Genomic DNA, 22,222 nt, shown 5'->3' on the forward strand with positions numbered 1-22,222 from the left:
GAGGGGTTGTGGGAGGGGGGATGAGCTAAATGGGCCAGGGGCACTAAGGAATCTACTCCTGAAATCGTTGCACTATATGCTAACTGATTTGGGTGTAAATTAAAAAAAATGAAAAATAAAAAAATATATATATCTATAATATATATATATATATAATCTTTATATATAAGTCAAACATGTAACAATGGTCTGAAAACTGCAGACTTTTGGGACACCTGGCTAACTCAGACAGAGGAGGATGTGACTCTTGGTTTCAGGGTCACGGGTTCACACTCCACATTGAGTGCAAAGATTACTTAAATAAACTTAATACACCTCAGACTTTTCACATGAAAAACAAAAACAAAAGCAAAACCAGGGGCAGGAGTGAGGTCTCCAATTGCTAATTTCAAATAAACGAAAGCTTTGGTTCTTTTCCTACACAGCTAGAAGAGAGAGGTTAAAAAATTCGGGCATACTACAAGGACCAGTTAATAATTAGAATTGAAAATGACCCAGGTTAATTTTTGCCAAGAGGTACATGAATCAAGGTTAAACAACAAACCTGGGTTTGAATCCCACCATATGGGCCTTTCTATCTGTAGGGCCTCATTTTCCTATTTGTAAAAGGAGGTAACATGATCCCCTTTGTAGGGTTAAGAGTAGAAATAATATATGAAAAGCATCTAGCAAGATGCCTATGGAAGCCATTATTACCATTCTTTTTTCTTTTTTAAGTATGTGTCACACCCAGTGTGGGGCTTGAACTCACAATGTTGAGATCAAGACCTGAGCTGAGATCAAGAGCCAGACGCTTAACAGACTGAGCCACCCAGGCGCCCACCCCCACCCCCATTATTACCATTCTTAAATTAGCTTACTGCAATCCCCAAATCCAAATGATTTGGATGGGACTGGGCTAGATGACCCACAAAAACACCTTCCTAAGATGAAATCTTGACCGGTTCAATTCAGTGGAAGAACGGGTATAGGATTTGCAGAATCCTATAGGGACTTAGATCTGGAGTTAGGTGCTGCAGAGATTAAGACGAGGGGTACACATAGGGGAGTGGAGGGCAGGGTGGCCATTCCTACTGAAATGGGCTCAGCTAAGCAGCAGGCTGGGGAAACGTTCAGCCAAAGACTTCTTCCAAGCAGCAGAGACTTCTCAGCAACCAGAAACATTCCCGAGGAGCTGCGGACAGTGCTGGAATCTAGGACTCCTCAATTTGCAAACCAGCACTCATTGTACTGGAAAACACCCAAAGTCCCATCAGCAGCAGGTCAAAACCTAAATCAACAGCCATTCCACTTTACGTTTATTCCTCACTATTAGCAATTAACAATGTACCTCTAAGCACTGCTGAGTGTGATTTGGTCCTTACCACACTCAGAGCAGCAGCGGGGCACTAACCACTAACGTGGCTTAGGTAACAATGGTTGGGTAACTCTTCTACTGTCAAATAACTGGTAATTGGCTGGTCTGGTGCTGGAAACCTAGGTCTCTGGGGATCGGACAGATTTCCTAGACGGCTGGAAGAGAGGTAAGAACTACCTCAAGATACAAATCGCTAGAGGGGAAACATGCAAAAATACTCTGCATGTCCTTTTTGCATTTCCAATTGTCTGATGCTGGACCGAGGAACCAGATAGGGTACATACAGAAATGGGAGAAGGGGGCAATGGCAAGTACGCTCGTTGGGCAAGAAAACAGAAGCTCCTGGTGAGTGTGTTGGGAGAAGGGAAAAGGGGGAGGAGAAAGGAAGTGGGAAGGAGCCTCAGGAAGACGGAGCATTCCGAAACTGAGCAGCCACTAGGCGCCACAGCCACATTACCTCTCTGTATTCACATCTCTGCGACCCGGACTCTGTTACCGTCCCCACTCTGCAGATGAGGGGACTGAGTCAGAGAAGCGAGGTGACCTTCCTAGGCTAGAGCGTGTGTGGAAAGCTGGATTCAGAGGCAAGGAGGCCAGGCTGCGGAAACACCCAAACCGCTGCGGTCTCCGCCCTTCCACGCCGCTGGCAACCTGCACCCACCGGGGCGGGGCGTCCGCAAGTCTCCTTCCGGGCGGTACTGCCACCTCCTCCCCGGGACCCCGCGCTCCGCCCTCGGTCCGTACGACCCCGAAGGCTCTGGGGCCCCTGCATCACGCCTCCCCAGACCCCTCTTCGTCCCCGCTGGCCGCCTGGGCCGGGGAGGCCCGCAGCCCAAGCCCGGGAGGGAGGCCGGCGCCGGAGAGCTTCGTCGCCTCCAGCCCCGGTGGGGGCGGGCGCAGGGAACGGTTGGGGGAAGGGGCCCCGGGGGGCGGCCACGCGCCACTCACGCGTCGAACTTGTTGTTCATCCTCTCACCGCCGCCGTCGCCACTGCCTCACGGAGTGACTTCCGCTCCGCCAGGTCCCCTCCCGCTTAGGGCCCGGTCACTTCCGGCTGCGCACGGCGCAGCGGAACGTCTGCGCGCTGGCCCCGTGTGGGACAAGTATCCCGGGACGCCCGCCCTGGGCGGCTGCGCGGAGGCTGTGGCTTCGCGGTCCCTGCGGGCTGCGGGCCTCAGCGCCACCTGGGTTCCTGTCGCCCTCCTGCCCGCCTTCCCGGCGGCTCCAAGGAAACAGTTTCCGTCCGAGAGAGGGTCCCGACCCCCTCCCGCGGCGGCTGGGAGGAAGAGGCAGAGCCGCGTCGCTGACTGTGCGGGCTCCGGACTGCCTGCTTCGTACAAATCCCGACTCCACGCCCTGTGCCGGCTGCACCATCCTGGACTGTGTTTTAACTTCCCCGAGACTGTTTCCTCTTCTGTACTGTCCATACTGTATTACAGTACCTGCCTCTTCGTGTTGCCGTGTGGATCTGGCGGGATAATCAGTGCCAGGCGCTAGACACAGCAACCCTCAATAAGTGTAGTATTTTTACTTTTGCTTGTGCGAGGAGCTAAAGAGAACCACAGATGGGCCCACCATCATCAAATTGCCTCCAGGATCTAAGTCTCTGCTCCAAATACACAGGGGCAGCACGCACCTACACTGGAGTTAATGGAATGAACCTGCTGGTGATTGAGCACCAAAGCCAGCCACCCTGTACTTGGGAGAGGGGGGTTATTTCTGGGGTCCTCTCCCCTCCCCCAACAATGTCCCATGGTCAGGTCTTCATGTGGCATGTTCACATTTTTGAATCACTTTGATCTGCACCTTTGATCCTCTGATGAGGGTAGATAGGAACTGAAACCTGTACCCATATTGACAGATGAAGTTGTTTCATCACAATCAGAACTCTGGCCGGAGCTGTACTCTCCAAATCAGGGCCTTGCCTCTCTCCCAGGAAGCCCTCAGCTGGCCATCTTGTTTCCTAAGTGGGGCCAAGCGAAGCTGGTCAGGGTCTCCTTCCAGAAGGCAAAGCCCAGAAGTTCCCTGTTACCTCCCAGCCTCTCTGCCTAGCTCTTCCTTGTCTTAACCAACCTTTGACACCAGTGCAAATGCCCTGGCCTTTGAGAAGAGAAGGAAGAGGGGTCTGTTTTCCAGGCCATGGAATGAATCTTCCTTGGAGTGTCTAAAACTGAGTTGGGAATTCTGGACTCCAAACTTTATTTGGCCACCAGTGTTCTGAGAAGCCCCTGTTACTCTGGGCCCCAATTTGCCCATCTGAAACATGGGGGGAGTAGTGACTTGCTTCTCCATGATGATGTGAAGAGCTCTTAACTCTGAAATCTTTTGTGATCAATGATAAAAAAATGCATATGGATGGAAAGGTCCCTGGTGCAGGTGAGTGTTGGGTACTCATAGCACCCAGAAGACAGGGGAGGGAGATGCCAGTGGGAGCGGGCTACTGCCATTCTTTTGAGAGAACATTGTCTGCTACTCTTCACATCTCTCTTGACTTCCTTCCTTTAGGAACCTGTGGGGAACTCGTAAAAAGGAAAGGGGGCCTAGGCCTAGAGGGATGGGACCTTGCCTAGCTGGGGACATTGTAAAAAACAGAGTCCTTGGGGCTTCAGAAATGATGGGAGTTGCTAATGCTTTGCTGAAGTGAGGGGATTGCCAGGACTAGGTAGCCGGTGCCACGCGGATGCTGATCCCAACAGCACACCCTGCCCACAGCCGTTCTCAACCACTCCAGGACTCCAGCTCGGTCTCTTTATTTCCCATGCTTTTCTCAGGGCCTGTTGGCTCACATGGCCATGAAGGGCACTTCCCAAAGAGCACGCTCATGATCTCAGCCACTGAAGAACACAGCCAATCAGACTCCACGTGGCTGGCGGCCGATGGTTGGCTCAGTCAGGCGAGGGCAGGTAGGAGCGGGGGTCTCCAGGGAACGGAAGAGGGGGCACTTGGTTGTAGTGGGCCATGAGGAAGATGCCAGCAGTGCCACAGACAAAAAGGGAGAGCATGGCCAGGAAGCAGACACGGTCCAGCACGCGGCCCACCAAGAACCACTCCTCGCTCCCCTGAGGGCGGGAGGCAGGTGTGGGATGACCGGCAGGAACACCAGGCCTGCCCTGGATCATGTGCCATCCTTGGCCCACCAGCAGACCTCTCATTCTCCATTTCTTTGGGTCCCTCTCACCTACTTCCAGGCCTTAACCTGTGTTCTGCCATAGTCCCCTGGCACTGATGTCCCCATTCCACTTTTTCCTTCCCTCTGCCCTGCCACGGCCACTCCACTCATCTTGCCCCCATCTTAAGTCCAAGTCCCTCACCGGGTACTCAGTTCCCCTTACACTGTCAAAGTGACTTTGCTGGTGGCGGGCAAGGGCAATGAGGTTGCAGGCTTCCACACAGGCCTGGATGGCCGGGGCGGCCTGCTTCAGGCTGCCACACAACTCTCGGCTCTGCCCTGGCTCCGGGCCTTTCTCTGTTGAGAGAGGGTAAGGTTTGGGAATCGAGTGGAGAAGAAATAGTCTGAGAAGGTAGCCTCTCCTGAGCGACCCTAGTGTCTCTCTCCCCAGCTGGACACTTACCAACACTCATCGGCTGTGTCCGGTGCCTTGGCCAACAGATAGCCCTCCCCGTCAGATAGCAGGCCAGAGTGAGCACTGGAGTGTCCCCAGTATCATACCTCCTGCCTCACCTAGCTTCTCCAGCGCCGCCCTCACCAGCCCGTTGCGCTGCCGCTGCCGGAAGAGAAGTTCACTGCGAGGCAGGCAGAGAGCAACCTCTTCCCCAGCTGTGATTGACCATCCCGGAGAGGAGCCGTTCTGCAGCCGGCGCCCCGTGTCTTGCACAGCCACTGGGACCAGTGGGCGAACGTGCATCCGCAACAGCTGGGGCAAGAGCCGCAGGAACACCTGGAGAGAGGATGTTCTGGGGCGCTTAGCTTAGTAGCCGGCAGACCTGGACGTGTGGGCAGCCGGGCTGGGCTTCAGAGCAAAGAGTGAAGGTTGGCATGGAGGGCTCAAGCTACCAGGGGCCCAGAGGCAGCACCTTAGGGACAGTGGCTTGACACTGGTACAGCTTGGCTGTTCTGTGCCAGGCACTGAGCCTAGGTCCCCAAACCTGTGTGCACATTCGAATCACCAGGGTACTTGCTGCACAGCCTTCACGAGGCCACAGGCTGGCCCCACCCTTGTTGTTCCAGCCCCGGACGCCTGAGGCGGGCCTGGGAATCTGCATTTGCAACAAGGGTCCCGGCTGACTGCTGTAGGTGGGCTGCAGATGGCCTGGAGCCATCTGGGTAGAGCCAGATGGCCTGGGTAGAATCTTGCTTCTCCTTCCCAGCCATGCAACCTTGGGTGAGCTAATGAACCTCTCTGTGTCTCAGTTTCCTCATTTGTAAAACGGAGGTGGCACTAATACCCACCTCATAAGAGTTTTATGAAGATCAAATGAGTTAGTATGTATGATGCACCTGCCACAAAGCAAGCACTCAGTATTATTATTAATCCGTCTGGATTAATCCACATGCTTCAAGATACACACAGGGCAGGTTTGTTGCTGAATGTGGCAGGTGAGTAGGGAAGGGCAAGGGGGTGGAGAGGAAGACGCATGTGAGTGGACTGGACTGGAGGATGCTGGAGTGGGCAGAGAGGGGCCTTGCCTTTCGGACCCTGCGGGCCATGGAGTGTGTATGGGGGGACCGCAAAGACACGTTGAGCACGACCACAGCATTCACAACAATGAGGATGGTCACCACCAGGAGGAAGGTCAGGTACCTGCCAGGGTCAGGTAGGCGGGAGGTGGGGCTGGCCCACTGGCACTGACTCCACCTCCAGACGCACCCCGCCCTTAGCAGCTGATTCCCCCAGATCTCTTAGGGTGAGGGGTTGGCATTGAGGATGGGAGGGTGGGAGTGGCAGAAGGGTAGTGCCCCGAATTCCAGGAAGGGGAGGGGGGGAGGGGGTGGTAGGCGTGAGGGCCGGCCTTACTTGCTGATAAGTGGCACTGCCTGGGAGGTCTCGGGCACCTTCTTGGCCACAAGGAAGAGGAAGACGGTCTGGGCCAGGAGCACGTTGATGGCGACGGTACACTTCTGGCCCCCCGCTGCCCGTAACCAAGAGACCCTCAGAGCAGATCTCAAGTTCCCTGCCATGGGGCTCCTCCCCCACCCCATTCCTGTCCCCGGGACAGGTGGTCTCGTGGGTGGTGCCACTCTGTGCCCTCTCAGCTAGCCCCTGTGCTGCCGGCCGGGGCCGTGGCTCCCCTCCCACGGGCTCCAGGTACCCTTGGCAGGAAGGAAATAGATGAGAATGGCGACCGAGGAGATGAGCACACAGGGCGCGATGATGTTGATGATGTAGAAGAGGGGCTTGCGCTGGATGAGCAGGTAGAAGACCACCTTCTGGTGGCCCGCCTCCTCGGCGGGTGCCTCCACATCCAGCAGCATCTTGGCCGGCCGGTGCCGGATGGCCCACTCCCCGTTCTCTGCGGGCAGCGGGCCAGAGTGAGCACTGGGAGCACAGGCTGGGCAGATCCCCGCAGCCCCTGTGACCCGGCTGCGGGCGGCCAGCCGGGGCCCACAGCAGTGCCACCGAGGGATGGAAGCAGCAAAGGGAGATTGGATATCTGATCCTCCTCCCACCAAAACCGGAGACATTATCGTGGGGCAATCAGAACTCTGCTGGGTCTTTAAAAATCTAGTTTGTGTGGTTTAGTCTAGCCTTCATCTTGAGTTACAGGGGAGGGGGTCTGAACCGAGCCTGGCCCTGCCCTGGAGGTCAGGTGCGGCTGGGGTCCTGGGAAGAGGTTACCCGTGAAGGCCTCAGGGTCGATGAAAATCCACTCTATGTTCTGACCATCTTCCTGGCTGAGCTGCAAATTGATCTCATTGGTGCTGTAGGTCTGGGACCTGGGAAGGGGGACACATTTGAGGGTGTATAGATCCACCTACGAGGTCACGTACACAGTCATCTGGGGGCAACCGTGGGCGGTCTTGCCTCAAAAAGTACAGCTAGGAATTTCTGAGCCCTCCGCAGAGCCCTGGCCACGAGATGGGGGGCACGAAGGGGACCCGGGCTCCCTGGAGGTCAGGGAAGTTTTTGTTGAAGGGCCAGGAGGCTGCAGCTCAGTGCGCGTCACGGATGTTAAGAGCCCAAGGCCACTCTGTTCCTCCCTTCCACTGCCTCCAGGGCAGGAAGGGCCAATGGTTAGAACATAGAAAACACAGTCTGTACCTCTCAGATCTGTTTGTTACGGAGGGTCTCCTTGTGAAAAGACTGCTTCTCTAAAGCGTGGGAACCCACTCACACAGACCTCCTTCCCCCCATTTCTGGAAGAGGAAAGTGAGAGCACCTCCACCTCTCCATGGGGAGTGGGGTGTAGCGTCTCGTGTGGGGTGGCGCTCGTGTGTGCATGCTGGTACCTCGCGGGCAGGTGTATGCCTTCTTGCCCACCCGCCCCAGTCATTAACTCCTCCCTTGGGGCACAGGCAGGGAAACTGAGGCAGCGAAGGAGGATGAGCGAGGGGACTGCGGGACTGCGGCTTAGCCGGGAGGGACGTGGGCACCTGCAGGTGTCTGGGCCTGAGACGGGCACAGAGGCCCCAGAGAGAGGGAGCCGCACCCCTGGCAAGAAGCCTCGCGTCCACCCCCCTCCCCAGCCAGGTTCCTCTTAGGGCAGCTCTCCAGGTCTGCACCCGCATCCCCGGTAAATGGCCTCACTGGAAGACGAGGGAGCAGTTCTGCCAGTCGAAGGGGAAGTAGGTGACGGAGACGGGGCAGGAGGAGCGGAAGATGGCGGGCGGCAGCCAGTAGACACATCCGTCAGGAGACACCAGCACGTTGCAGTAGAGGGCCACCTCGAACACGCCGTCCACGCTGCGCACAGGCCAGGCCCCGGGGCTGGGGGCTCACGTCCCCGGCGGCCCCGGCTCGGCCGAGTCCCACACCCCAGGCCTGCCAGCGTCCTGCGTGGATGGGGCCTGGGGACACCAGCCCCTCCCGGGCACAGGGTCTACTACCTCCCCGCTGCGCCCACCTCCAGGCCTCATCATCCCACCTCCTAATCACCACAGCTTCTATGGGAGCCGCCCTCACCCCCACGTTGGAGGGAGGGCCACAGCCCAGCAGACGACCGAGCCCAGAGGAGATGGAGTGAGCCAGGTCGAGAGTCAGGTCTGCTGGCCAGGCCCTACCCTCGGCAGCACCTGCCGCATCCAGTATTTCCTGGCCCCGGAAAAGGGGGCCCGGTCTGCACCTTTCCCCAGAACCCCCCTTGTCCTACCGGGCCCTGCCTTTGTATCGTTTTGTCCCCCCACCCCTGCCCGCACTCCTCCTCACTTGTTCTCCAGCACGACATCCGGCCGCCACACCATGGTGGACGGCACCCTCAGCACCCACAGTCCTTCATAGTCTTGCGGATCCCAGCGCAGGCGATAGTCACACCACTGCTGCAGGGCGAGTGGGGTTGCCAGACCCCTGCTCTCCACGGAGTCACCCCCTCCCCAGAAGAGGCGGGGAGGGGGTGGGGGAAGACAGGCAGCTCCAAGGGCCTTGGGACCCCAGGGAGGGGGCCTGATCCAGGGTACAGGACTTCAGGGGGGCCTCTTACCATCTCTATCCACACATTGGTGGTGAGGGCCTCCTCTCGCTCATTCTGGGGGTTCAGAACAGAGGGTTGAGCCCCCATCACTTGCCGTCTCTGGATGTTAGTCCCTACAGACCCCCATTGGGCGCTACAGGACCCCAGCCTGTTGGGCATCCTTCACCGGAGTTTTCTAGCTCCCCAGCCTCTCCCCTGTAGCGTCCTTCCTCCTCCTGGCTGCTAGAGCCAGCCCCTTCCTCTCCCCAGCAGGTCCCGGGGGCCAGGTGCACTGGGCCTCCGCCTCCCCTGCTGTCCTACAAGCCTATGGCTCACCAGGGAGATGAGGTTGGTGAGGGTGAGTTTCAGGCTGACGTTGACCACGTCCGAATCGCGCTCCGCGGGCCGCAGGTGGGGGTCGTAGTTGTGCATCAGGTCCGCGAGCAGACGCTCCTCCTGGTTCCGGCCCTGGGCTCCTGCAACGGACAGCAGTGAGCCCGGGTGCAGGGGCTTTGGGGCAGAAAGAGTTGGGGGAGGTGTCACAAGAGGGTGTGATGTGGAGAGGTAGGGAACTAGAGGTGCAGAGCAGGTCTCAATAGCCCTCCAGACCCTCTATCCCCTGAGGCCTTGGATCTCTACTCCAGGCCTCCCCAGGCTCCTGAGCCCCTGGTCCACACCCAGGCAGACAGCCAGCAGCGGCAGGAGGAGCGGCAGCCCCTGGCCCCTGTACATGGTGCCGCAGCTCTACAGTGTCGGCTGGGACAGCAGCTCTCCGACTCAGGGTAGAGAGATGTGGACTCCGGGTCTCATGTAACAGCCCATGCTCCCACCCCAGCCAGCCTGGCCAGGCCAGCTAGGCCCCACCAGCTGTCTGACCACAGCAGCGTCAGCTGTTCCAAGATGGACAAAATGCCAGGCTCGGGTTACCTGGGCTGGGGAGGGGACAGAGGGGCCCCATCTGCCCCAACAGAGATGGCTCAGCCTCCATCCCCGCTCTCTGACTCCGTTGGCCCAGCCCGTGTTCCTTCCATCTGGGGTGGGGGGTGGGGGGCGACTGGAGACACAGCCTTGGACGGACAGGTGTGGGAGGGAGGCAGAGTGCGAGGAAGCGCCCCAAATTGGGCTCCCTCCTTTTGGTCCCTCCGGCGGGTCAGGATTTGGGGAGGTTTAGAGGGGCGTTTTGGACCTGAGCCATGACATGGTTGAGGACCATGAACCTGTCCCACTAGCCTAACATCTTCATGGGTTACTCCACTGGGCCAGGGCACTGGGGACAAGCCTAAGAGGGAGATGCACTAGGTCCCCTAGGCTTGGATACCTTAATGCAAATTAGGGTGTTCTTCAGGGTCCTTCAGATAACTTGAACTTCAGGCAGTTCAGGGCCCTCCCAGGCTCTGAGGCACAAGACACAGGCCTGGTAAGCTTTGGAGGAAGGAGGGTTGAGGAGGGTCTGGAGCTTGGGGCTCTCGGGAACAGAACAGCCCCTGAATAGGGGCTCCTCAGTGTGGCCTCGGTATTTATTAAATTATCCACAGACTAAGGGAGTCTCCAGCATGTGGCAGGCACAAGGCTAGGTGGGCTGCAGGGGACTCGCAGGGGACTGCGAGGAGGCAGGGATAAGCCTGAGCGGCTCATAGGAACTCAGAGTTCAGTAAGGCAGGCAGTCAAGATCAAGGTTGCGGCCTCCGGAGAGTCAGATGAGGGGACCCAGAAGGGCCAGAAAACACACTCCATCGGCTTTGTAGTTTGAGGTCAGGGAAAGGGTGGGGCTGAGGCTAGTTTAGGAACAAGGGTCCCTGCTGCTGGCTGTGACCATGACCATGGGCTCAGGCCACCTGTCGTTTGACCATCTATTCTAAGCAGACAGGTCAGGACCTCCCAGCAAGTTTGCAAGACAAAGAACGCAGCTTCGACTAAGTGCTACCAACCCTTGGGCATCCTGGGGGACAGGGTGGTGGAGGCCTCTGAGGGCTGGAGGAAAAGTGCCACCTACCTCCTGCCCCACAAACAAATGAGGTCTCCAGCATTTCTTCACATTTCTAATGTGTCAGTACATTGGAAATCAGCCTACTACTTTTAGTCCTTGGGGATCCGTGTGTGAGGTTGGCTCAGACCCCAGGCTCTATAGCCACAAATCCCTCCTGTCTGTCCTCACCGCGATTCTGGGGTCAGGGGGACAGTGGTGGTGGCACCTGCCTTCCCTGGTCATCTACTTGTGTCCTTGTGTTCAGTCCTGCTCTGGGCCCCACCCCTAAACGTTGCTCTCAATGTGCATCTAGGTGTGTAGCCAGCCCCCTTTCCCTGGAGATTACAAAGCCAGGTGCCCCTTCTCCCCAGTTTGCCCTTTGGTCCTCCCCAGATTCGGGTCCCTCACCCATTTTGCAGAGCAGAACCTCTTCCCCTCTCTGCTCCCCCTCCCCCAAGACCACACTTAGGCAAGACCATTCATGGCTCCTGCTAAGTGACGGACCACCTATTCACCACCTCCCAAACCCTCTGACCCAGGCAGTGGTGGTCTGGCTGTTGCTCTGACATTTCTGACTTTCCCTTTCCCCTTCTCTACAAGTGTCGGGGAGGAAAAAGGAAGATTGTGGAGCGTGACTTCCCTCTGGTATGAATTATGCCGCCTCCCTACGTATGAAGAGATTTCAACTCCTGTTTTTTCACCTTCTCTCTGCTGTGGGAGAGAGATAAGGTCTCTCTGGTGTTCTCAGGAGGGCAGGTCAGCTGAGGAGCTGGTGGTTTTGTCCTGAAGGGGTTAAAGGGAGGCAACTTTAAGAGAAAAATCTTCTGTAGACATCATTTGTGTCTAATAGCTACTCCCCCTTTGTCACCTTCTATGCTGGAGGCTGGAAAAGTGAAATGCTCTACTCCCAGTCTCCCTTGAGGAAGGGGTGGCCACGTGATAACATCTTGACCCATGAGACGTCTGCAGAAATCGGCTAAGGGGCTCCAGGAGAGAGCTTTTGCTTCCTGATAAAAGGGGTCAGGAATGTCTAGTCCCTTTCCTGCCTCGAACACAGATGAGAAGTGTGGATCTGCGGCAGTGAGCTTGTGAGCAGGGCGACAACATGAGAACAAAGCCAACACGCCAAGGAGGGAGGACGGGGCAGAAAGCACAGAGCCTGGGTCCCTGGGAGCTCTGTGGGACAGCCCAGCCAACCACTGTCTCGTGAAAAGGAAGCCTTATTTCTTTGAATCACAGTTCTTTGTGTTTCTGTTCCTTGAAGCCCAGTGCATCCCTAACAGATTCATCACTGTTTGAAGGAGGGTGAGTAGCCTTGCTGGCCTGGGGAGACTGTGTAGGGACACCCTTTGGTTTCACAGGAAGCTGGCCCCTTGTGGGTGTGACTTCCTGGGGAGGAAGGAGCTATATCACTTCTATCACTTCCATATCACCTATAAAGGGGACCGGTGCAGACAGCACCCTGGGGCTGCAGTGCTGGAGGAATGGGTGCCATTGGGGGTCCTTCTGTGACCCCGGGAAACTGGGCAAGGGGCATCCTTGGTCAGGCGTGGCATTTGGGGTGGTTTCTCTGGAAGGGTCGCTGTCACCTGAGCAGAGCCTGAAACCGGGGTTCACCTGGCGGTTGGCAACAGTGCCATCGTGTGGCAGAGAGAAGCAAGGACAGTGGCTGAGGGGTCTGGTTCAGGGCCTCTTGGGGCTCGGATGGGGTCCCTCCCGTAGAGGGCGATTCCAGGGAAGTCTTGGACTTCCTGCTCATCTGATGGGTGTAAGTCCAAGCTGCTTTCCCTACCCAGAGGGACAAAATTAAAGATTCGTACCTTGAATCTGTGCACGGTTCATATTGGAAGGCAGAAGTAACCAGGGTCAGTTTTGACGCTAGATGGTTTGTCTTGTTCATTTCCTTTGACAGACAAAAAAATCCCACCTTATGTATACCTGGGCCAATGAGGTCACCAACTCCCTCTGAGGGAGACGGGTTGATCTGTGAAGACCTTCGGTGTGTCCATCCAGGAGACGATTAGTTGGGCCCTCTGTGCTTGCTCCAGTCTGCCTACAGACTCCCTGTCAGCCTTGGATGTGGGAGACCACAGGCCCATCCCCTGTGACTCAGGCTCACAACTGAGGAATGAGTTAAATAACCACCCCTTACATTTGTAGGACACGTGCAAGTACCTTTATGCCCACTAGCAGATTCTATTTTCACAGCCCCTCACAGACGGGACTTATGATACACACATTTTGCTGGCAAGAAAACAGCTAATAGATGAGGGTGGCTCACCCAAGGTCACCCCGCTGGTGTAACAAAGCATCCCAAAACTTTGTCTCTTAAAACAGCAAACATTTACTATCCCACACAGTTTCTGAGGGTCGGGAATCCAGGAGCAGCTTAGCTGGGTGGTTCTGGCTCAAGAACTGGCTGTGCCCAAGATGTTCACCAGGGTTGTGATCTCATCTGAAGGCCCAGCAGGGCTGGAGGATCCACTTCCAAGGTCACTCATGTGGCTGCAGGCAGAGAGCCTCAGTTCCTTGCCGTGTGGGCCTCTGCACAGGGCTGCTCACCATACCAGCTGCTTCCCCAGAGTGAGAGATCCAACTTTCAGTTGCTTTCAGCAAGAGTGATGGGGGTGGGGAGCAAAGGAGGTGCCACAGTGTCTTTTAGAGGCTGATCTCAGAGGTGCTGCACCGTCACTGCTGCCTCGTTCTGTTGGTCTGGTGGTTCTGTCTTTGAACCACGCAGACAAAGCCTGGTTCAGTGTGGAGGGAGGCTACACAGGGTGTGGATACCAGGAGGTGGGGATCACTGGGGCTGTCTTGGAGGTAGGCTCTCATGTCTCCCAGCCAGCACCTGCAGCCTCAGCCTTTGGCCCTTGGGACAGGATTGTTGGGGGCATCTTTTGGGGCAGAGTTGCCAAATTTAGCAAATAAAAAGACAGGATTCCCAGTTAAGTTTGAATTTCAGATAAACGATGACTAATTTTTTTGGTAAACGTATGTCCCGAATATTGTATGGAAGCCCTACTTTGGGGTGGAGAATAGGTGTCCAAGAGGGGACACGTCTTGGGGGAGGGCTGAGTTCTGGGGCTCTAGGATTGCGCATATGACCTGAGGTTGATAAGCTGACCTCTGGTCTTTGTGGGTGCTGAGCCCAACACTTCCGGGTGGAAGTGTCCTGGTCCTCGGCTTCCCTGAGGGACCCAGACAGCATCACCAAGGCAGAAAGGGCTAGGGAAGGCCATTTTGCAACTCTGGTGCCCCCACCCCTGCTGAAAGCCTCCTTCCTTAGGAGCCCTGGAGAGGAAGGTGTCCCCACCTCAGCTCCAGGTGGGGCTTCAGAAGCTGAAGACTGAGGGGTAGTTGAGAGGAGGGTGGCTAGGGAGCAGGGAAGTGAAGGCACAGGATCCCACCTGCTCTAGCCTCACCCGGGGGACGGGGAGGCAAGAAGTGGCCTCTGCCTTTCTGACTCCTCACAGAGGGGTCCTAAAAGGCTGGCCTGAGTGGCATCCTCCCTGGCCCCTGAGCCAGCCCCCTTCCCCCCTGCCAAATTGTCCTGCCCTGACCGCCAGCTGATGTCCACTCTCAGACCTCCTCGGCAGCTCCTGTCTTCAGCTACAGAGGACCGTGGTTGAGGAGTGAGGCGTCTCTCTTCCTTCCTTAATCTCAGGAAAGCCCAGCTCTTCCGGCCCCAGCCCTGCAGAACCAGCTGGCCTCGAGTCTCAGGGCCAGAAGTTGGCCTTCCCAGGAAGGGCTTGTCCTCTCTCAGACATCCCTGTCCACGTGACTACACCCGCCCCAAACCCGAAGCTGCCTGGGAGTTGGGCCAGCAGGGCAGAGCAGGCCTACCCTAGGCGAAGCGCTTATCTTTCTCATGGTAGGAGAAGGGGTCCCCGGGGAAGGGCTGAGGTGGGGGCTGGTTGTAGGCGCCCTGCAGGAAGATCCAGGCCGTGCCCACCACCATGATGGGCGTCACCACAAACAGGCAGAGTCGGTCCACTGTGCGGGCCACTCGGTTCCAGCAGTCCTTTTCCTGGGGGCAGGGAGACGGAGACAGTGGGGGTGAGGAAGGGCCTCAAACCACAGACCCACAGCCCAAGCTGGGGCCGGTGACGGAGGCGTGGCCTCGGTGTATCTGCGGGGCTTGCCTCAGGCTTGCGGTGGATGGGAGGTGCTGGTGTGTCCCCAGCAGGGCCCAGGCCCCCCTGAAGTCAAGGCCTCTGTCTGTCCCTCCTCACCCCACTGGAGGGCTCCAGGGGCTGAAGAGGAGCTGGGGGTGCCTGGAGTCTCAGGGGGCTAAGGACGGTAAATCGTCCCCTCTCCTCCCTCTTCACCCCTCCCAGCTAGCCCCTACGTGAACTGGAAAATGGTGCCCCTTTCTCAAGAGAGAAGTTCGAAAAGTTGTGTGATACTGAACAACCACCTGAGTCTGCCTTTGAAATGTCTGAGTATGTCTGGAGTATCAGACTTGGGGTTGAGCAGGGACAGAAAATGGTTGGCAGCCCGGACAAAGAAGGGACCCTAAGGGAGCTGTGTTCCTGGCCCAGTGTGCTGCTCTGGGGTTCTAGGCAGGGGCTGTCCCTCCCAGGGTGCCTGGAGTCTGCACCCACTGTGAACTCCTTCATCTAGGTGGGTTCGTGTCTCACGTGGAACCGAGCCCCCTTAAGACAGGATACACCCGATGTGTGGCAGGCCTGTGGCTACTCACCTCATTGTAATTGTTCTGGTCCCTCATGTGGTTGACGATGAAGTTGGCCCCATCCACGGCTGGCTTCAGCTGACTGAAGAGCTCCTGCTGGGCTTGCTCAGAGCCTGCTGGGGGCTGGCCTGTGGATACCCGGCCAGAGGAGGGCATGAGGCCCGGCCCCAGCCCACCTCCCACGGGCCAAAGTCCCAGGCCACACGGGGACCCACGTGCGCTGGTGAGGCGCCGGGCCAGCCCGTGCCGCTCCGACTGCTTCTCAAACATGAGGTCACTTCGGGACTTGAGCAGGAAGTACTCCTCGGCCTTGGAGATGTAGCCCAGGGAACTGCTTCTCCGGACGAGAGCCCCCGGGCTGGGCCCATCCTCTGCTGGGCGGGACATGTGTAGGAGTTTGGGCAGGGTCTCCAGGAAGAGCTGCGGCAGGTCAGGGGAGCACAGGAAAGCTATTTGACAGACATGGGTCACCTTCACACACCCAAGCGCCTTGACCCTCTGCCCGGCTGCCACAAAGTCCTCCTGAGTCTGATGCTGTCATCCATTTTCCTGATCCCCCGCTGATGGACACTTAGGTTGCTTCCAACTCTCCCCATTACTCACAGCACAAAGCACAACTCATTTGTTGAAAATGAATTATATATGAACAACAAAAAAGTAAGAAAAATGCCCTGACTGCTGAGCTCTCTTCTCCAAATGGTAAAGATCAAGCAAGTTGCTAAGGCACCTTCACATCCCAGAACAGCTAGTGGCCCTGCAGCGGCTGAGAGGCAAGGACAGCCCCCTCCTGGGTATGCTGCCCCCACATTCCTCACCTTTTTTTTTTTAATTAAAAAATTTTTATTTTATTTTTGAGAGACAGACGGAGCATGAGCGAGGGAGGGGCAAGAGACAGGGAGACACAGAATCCAAAGCAGGCTCCAGGCTCTGAGCTGTCAGCACAGAGCCCGACACGGGTCTTGAACCCACGAACCGTGAGATCATGACCTGAGCTGAAGTTGGCGCTCAACCGACTGAGCCACTCAGGCGTCCCCCTCACCTTCTTTTTTTATTTTTTTCTCTCTTTTTTTTTTTTTTTAATTTTTTTAATGTTTATTTATTTTTGAGACAGAGAAAGACAGAGAATGAGCAGGGAAGGGGCAGAGAGAGAGGGAGACACAGAATGTGAAGCAGGCTCCAGGCTCTGTGCTGACAGCTCAGAGCCTGGAGCCTGTTTCAGATTCTGTGTCTTCCCCTCTCTCTGACCCTCCCCCGTTCATGCTCTGTCTCTCTCTGTCTCAAAAATAAATAAACATTAAAAAAAATTAAAAAAAAATAATCAGGGTGTAACACATCCAGCAGACTGAGCAAATCTTAAGTGTAGAGCCAGATGGAGTTTTACAGACGCATTCAACTGCGTAAATGCCACCCAGGTGAGATATCAACCCAACACCGTCCCAAGGGTTCCCTCGTGGCTCCTGCTGTCACTTCCTACCCACCCCCAGGGGTAACCACCATCCTGATTTCTATCACTGATAGCTGGCTGTTGCCTGACCTTGAACTTTCGGGAGAGAAAACTGTGCGGCCTGTGCTCTTTAGTGTCCGGCTCCTTCCAAGCCCCCGTGTGCTAGGAGAGCCGTCCACGCCGCGTGGGTGGCAGCACGTGGCGCTTCTGCACGGCTGGATGGCACTCCCCTGTGTGAGCACGTTCTCCTGGAGAGGGACGGCCAGACAACCTCCAGTGTTTGGCCTGGGCCCCTCACCTTCTTGACCCCCTCAGACAGCACGTGGGTGCTGGGTGTGCGAAAGTGGATGTTGAGCACGATGACACAGATCACCACGACCATGGTCACCAGCACCATGCCGAAGAGCAGGAACCTGTAGGCACACACTCAGCCTGGAGCCCACGGGGCAGGGCGAGGCGTGCTGGGGCTGTTGGGGCGGGGTAGGGCGAGGGGTAGGGCGGGGTGGGTGAGGCGTGGTGTGGCATAGCTGTCACTCACTTGCCGATGAGGGGGATGGCCATGGATGTGGCGGGCAGCCGCTTGGAGATGAGCAGCAGGAAGACCGACTGGGCCAGGAGCACCGAGATGGCCATCGACGTCTTCTCGCCACCTGGGGGAGCCCGGACTTAGCTGCTACCTCTGGTCTTGACCCCAGCGGGTCCCACTGTGGCCCCCTCACCACCATTCGCGATGCCACGGTACCTTGATCGACATCATGGGCTTTGGAGCTAGGGCACCTAGCTCTTCCACTTACTGGCTGGGTGACCTTCGGCAAGTAGCCTAACCTCTCTGTGCCTCAGTTGTCCCAACTGCTAAATGTCGTGAGGACAAAGTGAGAGAGCGTTTCACGCTCCTCACTCTGCCAGGCGCTGGGCAAGCGCTCAGCGAACACCGGCTATCACTGTTGGCCAGCTCCCTGCCACGCAGCCCTCCCCAAATCACAGATCTGTGTGTCCCACCCTGTACAGAAAGCTCCGGGACATCCTTATAGCACCGATGATACCCTAACTCCTAGTCCTCCACTCAGAGACCCCAGCCGGGCACTGCCCAGCTCTTCCCACCTGAGGTCCTGAGCATGTGGGGCCGTGGCCACTGTGGTCACAGGTCCCCAGCCCTGCCCCAGGGCCCCTTCTCTATCTGCAGGGTGCCCACCAACCCACCTCCAGCTCAAGCAGTGCCTCTTCCAGGAAGGCTTCCCCCATTTTACTGCCCCTCAGCCTGTGCTCCTAGTTCTGTGGCTTCTACAGTCTCTGCCAGCAGCAGAGGCTAGATTGCGTTTGTCCCTGGGGCTCACTGTGCCTTGCTTACAGTAAGCATTTGAAACGATTCTGAAACCAAGTGAGCGAAGATTACACATGTCCTTCTAGAACCAGGTGAGCATAGATTGCACGCTTCCATGCCTGGCTTCCTGGAGATCCCGTTTTCCGCCCACTCGTTCAAAGTGGACGGCCTTCTGTGTGTCAGGCCCATGGTCACACGTGGTGGCCAGGACAGACCTGTTTCTGTTCAGAGAGATGGTCTAGGGGTTCTCCCTAGGGTCCTGGGGAGGCCTGCTGTGAGCAGCAGAAGCAGGGTCCAAGAGGGACTGTCCATTTGGGGATATCGGACACGGTCACAAAACCCTCCCCTTGGCTGGCCACCCCCCGCCCCCATGCCTGGACCGTGAGCAGGGAGCCCCGGGAGTGGTGACCCCGTTGTGGCTCCTGGAGGAGGTGAGGGGAGGGCTGGGGAGGCCCATGCGCAGATGCCCTCGGGGACAGGGAGGGGCTGGGGCAGGCTCAGGCTCACTGTCAGCCGGCAGGTAGAAGACCAGGTTGATCATGAAGGAGATGAGCACGCAGGGCACCAGGATGTTGATGATGTAGAAGAGGGGCTTGCGGCGGATGATGAGGTAGAAGGTGACGTCCTGGTGGCCGGGACTGTCCAGCGGGACACTGGGGTCCACGTTGATCCTGGCTGGCCGGTGCACTATCTCCCACTCCCCGTTCTCTGAGGAGGGCAGGAGGACACCTCAGTGTCAGGCCAGGCAAGGGGGCGGGTTGGGGGGGGGCGGCGGGGAAGGACAGAGGTGGGGTGGGGTGGGGGGGCTGGGTGGAGTGAGCCAGCCCGAGGGCGCGCAGAGGAGGGTTTAGGTTCTGGAGGTGGGCGTCTTTCCCTGGGGCTTGGGAAGGAGGTTTCAATCTGCAAGGGGGAAATTCTGCCTTGGGAGTGTGGTTTTTTGTTTGTTTGTTTTGAAAATAGAGAAGCTGAGGCTGTGTGTGGCTCAAACAAGGAGTCTTAGAGATAATGACGTGGTGAGAGTAAGACCAATGCCCCCGCCCCCAAACCCCGGTGATGTAGCCGCCTTGGGACCGGTGTGACATAGGTTTTCTCTGATGAACAGGGGTGTGTGGTGGGGAGCCCCATAGAAGACCTGAGCCCGGTCATAGATAGGAGTGTGGGGCGTTGGCAGGGGGCAGCATACACAACATTAGGATCGGTGGCTAAAGCCGCAACCACGCCTCTCGGCTTCCTGGCAACAGAAGACTAACTACCCCCCTCATTTGTCAGTTACATCCATCCCTAGGGACCCTGTCCAGACCCAGGAGGGTCTTCTGGCCCGGGGAAAAGGAAGGGTGGGGCCAGTGTCTGTCTCTGCCTTTGGGACACAATCCCCTCCTGGGGATTTCTTTCCTTTCAATGTGCTAGATTTCCGTCGCTAAGTATGTCTGCGTGTGTTTGCGGGTCGGTATGTGTCTGTGCATCTGGGTCTCCCCGCCCGTCAGTGTGCCTGTATGTCCACGTTCCAGGTGTACATGTGTGTGCCCACGTGCATCTCTGGCGGGGAGGCGTTGGTGCGACCGTACCCACGGGTGTGCGTCTGAGGGGCCTGCCCACCCACCAGCTGCTACTCTCAGCACCTGTGAAACCCGCAGGGTCGATGATGATCCACTCCACAGGATAGGAGCGGCCCTCTTTCTCCTCCTGCTTCAGACTCAGGGTGATCTCCTTGGCCGTGTACTTGAGTGAACTGGGGAGAGCAGCGGGGAGAGGGTGGTCCTCAGCCACTGGCTGCGGCCACTGAGGGCGGAAAGGCCAGTACAGGAGGTTCACGGTCAGAGGCGCCCTTGTGGGTCTGGGGGAGCTCTAATCAGGACTGAGGGTGCCTCGAGCACCTCTCTCAGCCCCTGGCACGGTGCCCGGGGGTGAGGGCTGCCTGGAGAAGTGGGTGCACCTGAACTTGAGGGAGCAGTTCTGCCAGTCGAAGGGGAAGTAGGTGACGGAGATGGGGCAAGAGGAGCGGAAGATGGCGGGCGGCAGCCAGTACACGTAGCCCGAAGGGTAGACGAGCACGTTGCAGGCGTAGGAAATCTGGAAGGAGCCGTCGTTGCTGAGGGACAAGGACAGAGGCCACCATGAATGCCAGCCAGCTGGGAGCTGGCAGAGATGGGGGAGGCGGAGGGTCGAGGGGATGCCAGGGAGGGTTGTGGCTCAACTTGTTCTCCAGCACAATCTCCGGGAGCCACAGCATGTCAGGGGGCAGGCGCAGGACACTGATATTTCCAAATTCTTCAGCATCCCACTGCAGCCGGGGGTCCGTCCAGCCCTGGAACCCGAAAGGTATGTCAGCAGTCGGCTCTGCTGTCGTCCAGGCTCCCCCTGCTCTCCTCACTTCCCTGGGGGAACACTGGACAGGGTCTGGGAACTGTGACAAAAGAAGTTTGGGGGAGGTGGGTGCAGAGTTAGGACTCAGGTCCGTCGCGTACAGCTGTGTAGAACGTACACTGCACAACAAAGGGAGCATATTTCATTGTGGACACAGAAGACTTACGTCTATATTATGAACTTCTGATGGATGGCAGAAGAGTGTTTTCTAATAAAATCAGAATACCGTGACAACCTTCCCGTAGGTAAAGAATCCCAATTCACCGGAAGTCTCCATCTGAGCTTGTGGCTGTACAAGGTGGTGGGAAGGGCAGCTGGGCCTGTGGGTGGGAGCCAGCTCCTCCTGGAGGCCAGGAGGATCCCCTCCTGGAGATCCCTAAGCAGAAGGAAGCATGGGCCCTACACCCTCACCCCCCGGCTGTGAGTGGGGTCGTCTCCTTACGTGCTCAATCCACACGTTAGTGGTGAGGGTCTCCTCAACTTCTTTCTGTAATCACACAAGAGCACTGTCCCCTAGGGCCCGCACTGCTCACCTGCACACATTCAGCAGGCTACTTCCCGCCACCCCCCGGAGGAAACCACGGCAACTGGCCTGACCAGACTCCTGGCCCAAGCACGCACAGTCAGGAGGGGCTGGGCAGACCAAGGAGCAGGGAGGGGACAGCCCTGAAGTGTGTCATGGGTCTGATATGGGGCACACCCCAGAGCTGAAGCTGGAGGGGAAGGGGCATCGGCTCGAGGCCTGTGGGCAGCAGTGAACCTGGAGAACGCTGGAGCGTGCTTCCCCGGGAGAGGAGCTACCACAGGAGCTACCAGGCTGGGACCTTGAGCTTCGTCCGTGGCCATCCCAGTCCAGGAGACAGCCAGGCCTCCAGGAAGCCGTCCCCGCCCTCGGCTCCCCAGCCCAGCCACAGAGGGGCCTCTCACCAGAGAGATGAGATTGGAGAGTGTGAGGGCCAGCGAGACCTCCACACTCTCATCTTTGTGAGCCACAGGCCGGAGCTCCTTGCTGTAGCCCTTCTCTTCAAACAGGTGCCGAATCAGCCGCTCCTCCTCGTTCAGGCCCCAGCTGCCTGGAGAGGGACAGGAAGAGGGATGGGGTGCTGGGAGGGGGGACCGGGAAGGGGGCTGCCGTGAAATCCTGCCAGGCCATGGGGCTGGGCTGAGCTGCGGGGATCCGACCACTCCCCAGGAAGGGGTCCTGGCGGTCAACCCTCTCCAGAGTTGGGGTGGGAGCTGGGCCTGATGCAGGGGAGGAGTAGGAGGGGACCGTGCAGCAGGGACCCTGGGTGCAAGTCCTGAGGGACCCTTCGGGGCAGGGTGATGCCCACTCTTACCACACACGACCAGGGCAGCCAGCAGCCCCAGCGTTAACACCGGCCCCTCCATCCTGTCCCTCTGACTAGGTCTTGTGGCCCCTCCAGTCTACAGGGCTGGGGAATGTGGGTGGGTAGGAGAGGGGACAGGTGCTGGGTTGGGAGGGGGGGAGTGTGAAGGGAAGAGGCGGCCGG

At 57.6% G+C, this 22,222-nt stretch overlaps 3 protein-coding genes across 5 annotated transcripts in view; all 3 read right to left on the bottom strand.

Annotated features, from left to right (window-relative positions):
* The window catches only part of EIF4E2 (eukaryotic translation initiation factor 4E family member 2), a 30,518-nt gene extending 28,121 nt beyond the window's left edge, over positions 1-2,397 (bottom strand). For all 3 annotated transcript variants that reach the window (XM_049614684.1, XM_049614683.1, XM_049614682.1), the window contains exon 1: positions 2,306-2,397. In XM_049614684.1, the coding sequence (XP_049470641.1) occupies positions 2,306-2,325 (20 nt within the window). In that variant the 5' untranslated portion in view covers positions 2,326-2,397. The remainder of the gene's footprint in view (positions 1-2,305) is intronic.
* Positions 2,398-3,885: 1,488 nt separating this feature from the next.
* CHRNG (cholinergic receptor nicotinic gamma subunit) lies at positions 3,886-9,655 on the bottom strand. Its single transcript, XM_049614686.1, has 12 exons — positions 9,601-9,655; positions 9,260-9,399; positions 8,954-8,998; positions 8,683-8,792; positions 8,065-8,220; positions 7,156-7,253; positions 6,629-6,829; positions 6,334-6,448; positions 6,006-6,120; positions 5,040-5,256; positions 4,690-4,823; positions 3,886-4,416 (listed from the first exon to the last, which is right to left on the bottom strand). The coding sequence occupies exons 1-12, from the start codon at positions 9,653-9,655 to the stop codon at positions 4,243-4,245; spliced, it is 1,560 nt and encodes a 519-aa protein (XP_049470643.1). The 3' UTR covers positions 3,886-4,242.
* A 5,078-nt stretch (positions 9,656-14,733) lies between these two features.
* Positions 14,734-22,100, bottom strand: CHRND (cholinergic receptor nicotinic delta subunit). The gene is made up of 12 exons (XM_049614467.1): positions 22,049-22,100; positions 21,639-21,784; positions 21,154-21,198; positions 20,543-20,652; positions 20,281-20,436; positions 19,967-20,076; positions 18,855-19,055; positions 17,565-17,676; positions 17,325-17,439; positions 15,798-16,002; positions 15,592-15,710; positions 14,734-14,916 (listed from the first exon to the last, which is right to left on the bottom strand). The coding sequence occupies exons 1-12, from the start codon at positions 22,098-22,100 to the stop codon at positions 14,734-14,736; spliced, it is 1,554 nt and encodes a 517-aa protein (XP_049470424.1).
* Between the last annotated feature and the right edge of the window lie 122 nt (positions 22,101-22,222).

Source organism: Panthera uncia, assembly GCF_023721935.1.
Source record: "Panthera uncia isolate 11264 chromosome C1 unlocalized genomic scaffold, Puncia_PCG_1.0 HiC_scaffold_3, whole genome shotgun sequence".
Taxonomy (NCBI): Eukaryota; Metazoa; Chordata; class Mammalia; order Carnivora; family Felidae; genus Panthera; species Panthera uncia.